This window comes from Octopus bimaculoides, chromosome 22 (assembly GCF_001194135.2).
Source record: "Octopus bimaculoides isolate UCB-OBI-ISO-001 chromosome 22, ASM119413v2, whole genome shotgun sequence".
Taxonomy (NCBI): Eukaryota; Metazoa; Mollusca; class Cephalopoda; order Octopoda; family Octopodidae; genus Octopus; species Octopus bimaculoides.
This window is the reverse complement of record NC_069002.1, coordinates 4,736,809-4,739,742: the sequence shown is the minus strand read 5'-3', so window position 1 is coordinate 4,739,742 and position 2,934 is coordinate 4,736,809. Positions and strand designations below refer to the sequence as shown.

The following is a 2,934-nucleotide window of genomic DNA, read 5'->3' as shown; positions in this document are numbered from 1 at the left end:
ATGTAGGTTGACATGTTCTCATAAGGATGCTGTTTCTAATGTTGGGAGGATGCGTAACCAGCTGGATTTGCAATTATTATTATTATTATTATTATTATTATTATTATTATTATTATTATTATTATTATTATTATTATTGCGGCGAGCTGGCAGAATCGTTAGCATGCTGGACGAAATGGTTAATGGCATTTCGCGCATTGCTATGTTCTGAGTTCAAATTCCGCCGAGGTCAACTTTGCCTTTCATCTTTTCGGAGTCGATATAAATTAAGTACCAGTTGAGTACTGGGTCAATGTCATCAACTCACCCCTCCCCTACAATTCCAGGCCCTGTGACTATAGTAGAAAGGATTATTATAATTATTAAGGTGGCAGGCTGGCAGAATCGTTAGTACGCCGAGCAAAATGCTTGGCAGCATTTTGTCCAACGCTACCTTCTGAGTTCACATTCTGCCGAGGTCGGCTTATCCAAAATTTCAGGCCTTGTGCCTATAGTAGAAAGGATTATCATCATCATTATTATTAAGACGGTGAACTGGCAGAATCATTAGCACGTTGGACGAAATGCTTAACCCATTGCTACGTTCAAATATATTATCAACAGCACCCAGCTTGAATAATATTGGAAGTGGGGGAGTGGTGGGATAAAGGAAGAACTTGTACATATGCAACAAAAACATCATAAAAATATATCTTAAAATACGAATAAAATTATATATTTAAACGAGCAATGAAGAGCTCAAGCAACTGTTGTTTTTCGGTGGAGGTGGGGGGAATAAACATGCAAAGAAACGGGTGTAGTGGTGGTGGAGGTGTGTGGGGTGCGTAAGAAAGAATATTGTTTTTTTTATCTAATAGGAGCTTTTATTAAAAAAAAAAAAAACGAGACAGAGGGATATAAATTAGATAGAGATCAGAGGGGTGGGTAGTGGATAGATGTTTATGAGATAAAAAGAAATAATAGTAACTTTAGTAGTAGTAGTAGTAGTAGTAGTAATGATACGGATAATAAAAAATTCTCGTTTTGTTTCTCGAATATAATTGCAGGTGAAAGGGGCATTAAGAAATTCCTTCTGGGAAACAGGTAGACATACAGGTGTGCGTGAATGCATGCATGTGTGTGTGTGAGTGGTAGGAGTAAAGAACATTTTGGTTTGTTCCGGTGTATAGGTGAGAAAAAGAGCAAGGTATGTAAGTGTGTGTGTATATATAAATATATATATATATATATATATATATATAGAGAGAGAGAGAGAGAGAGAGAGAGAGAGAGAGAGAGTGTGTGTATGGGTGAGTGAGTGTAAATGTTTGTCAGTGTGTGCGTATGTGTGTAGTGGTAGGAAGAGACAGGAATATTAGGATTTAATAAGTGAGGTAGATATAGAAGAGAGAGAGAGAGAGAGAGAGAGAGAGAGAGAGAGAGAGAGAGAGAGAGAGAGAGAGAAAGAAAGACAGGTTAAGATGCAGGTAGTCACAAAGCTAAGTTAGAGGGGTGAACAGTTGTGCATGTGCATTCATATGTGCATATGTGTGCATTTCTACTCACCTCCTTCGTTTTCAGATCTTGAAACTTGGAAAAGAAGTACAAGTAAGAGTACAAAGATTAGTTGGCTCTTCCAGTTTACCATGACTGAATATTGTCAGTCAAACGGGTTTTTTTTTTAATAATTTTTCTTGGTAAGAATCTCCTCCTTCCTTCACATTGTCTGCAACATAACAACCACCCTTCAACTCTTAATCCAATGGTGGTGTCCCTGGTGGCGGCGATACAGCAGTAACAAAACTGCTTGCTATGTTAGGTATGTATTATACATATACATATATATGCATTCATACATACACACATGCTGTACATATATATTTGTACATCCTTTTGGATCCGCAGGTGAAGATTACGGCATTCCTACATACTGCACCACAAAGTTGTTTGTTGCATTACATGGTATCACATAAAACAGGGAATTCCTGCAAAAAATATAAAACAGAAATATTTGTACAAAAATATTTAGATTTACACATAGATACACACACAAAAGCACGAATATTATACATACACACACAGACATGCAAATGTATACATAACATATGCAGTAAAGTAAAAAAACATTTGTCTTAAGGAAAATGGGGTTTGTATATCACAGATTCATAATTGTAAAATGCTCACAAATATAACATAGAAATGCGAAAGTGATTTCTGTCTTTCATGCAAGAAAGGTGGTATGAAAGACATACAAAGACATGGAACACGATTGGTGCTTGAGCAATACACTTAACCTTTTCTACTGAGGTCAACTTTGCCTTTCGTCCTTTTGGGGTTGATAAATTGCATACCGAGGTCGATCTAATCGATTGGACCCCTCCCCAAAAATTTTGGGCATTCTACCTAGAGTAGAAAAGAATACATTTAACCCTTTAGCATTCAGATTACTTTGTCAAAAGTATTGCTTATTTATTCACATTGTTTAGAACTAATCATATATTATCTTGTTGCTGTGAGATTTTGATGAGGTAACTTAATTTTTAGAATGATATTGTAGAGTTGTTGTGCAAGGTCAGACCGAAACAAACACACACACACACACACAATGAAAAATATGCAACGACAAATATAATGCATAGACACGCAAAGATAAATATGGAGGCGCACAAAGACACAAAAGGAGAAAAGTTATAAACATTTCACAAAAGGCAAGAATAGAAGAGAATTTAGATGACTAATAAGAGAAAAGGTAGTTGGTGTATATATATATATATATATATATATATATATATATATACACACACACACACTCTTTCACCTATTTGTTGTGTATGTGTACTTGGCTGGAGGTGAAATATAAGGTAGTGTAAAACAATGAAAACAAATAGAGACAGGTGGGACACGGGCACCCCCAACACCACCCCAAACTACATAGCTGTCACACAGAGGCAATGT

At 36.2% G+C, this 2,934-nt stretch overlaps 1 protein-coding gene across 1 annotated transcript in view; it reads right to left on the bottom strand.

Annotated features, from left to right (window-relative positions):
* The window catches only part of LOC106868677 (fibroblast growth factor receptor 2), a 125,406-nt gene that overhangs the window by 54,471 nt on the left and 68,001 nt on the right, over positions 1-2,934 (bottom strand). The window contains exon 2 of the mRNA XM_052975639.1: positions 1,546-1,964. Within this exon, the coding sequence (XP_052831599.1) occupies positions 1,546-1,627 (82 nt within the window). The 5' untranslated portion in view covers positions 1,628-1,964. The remainder of the gene's footprint in view (positions 1-1,545; positions 1,965-2,934) is intronic.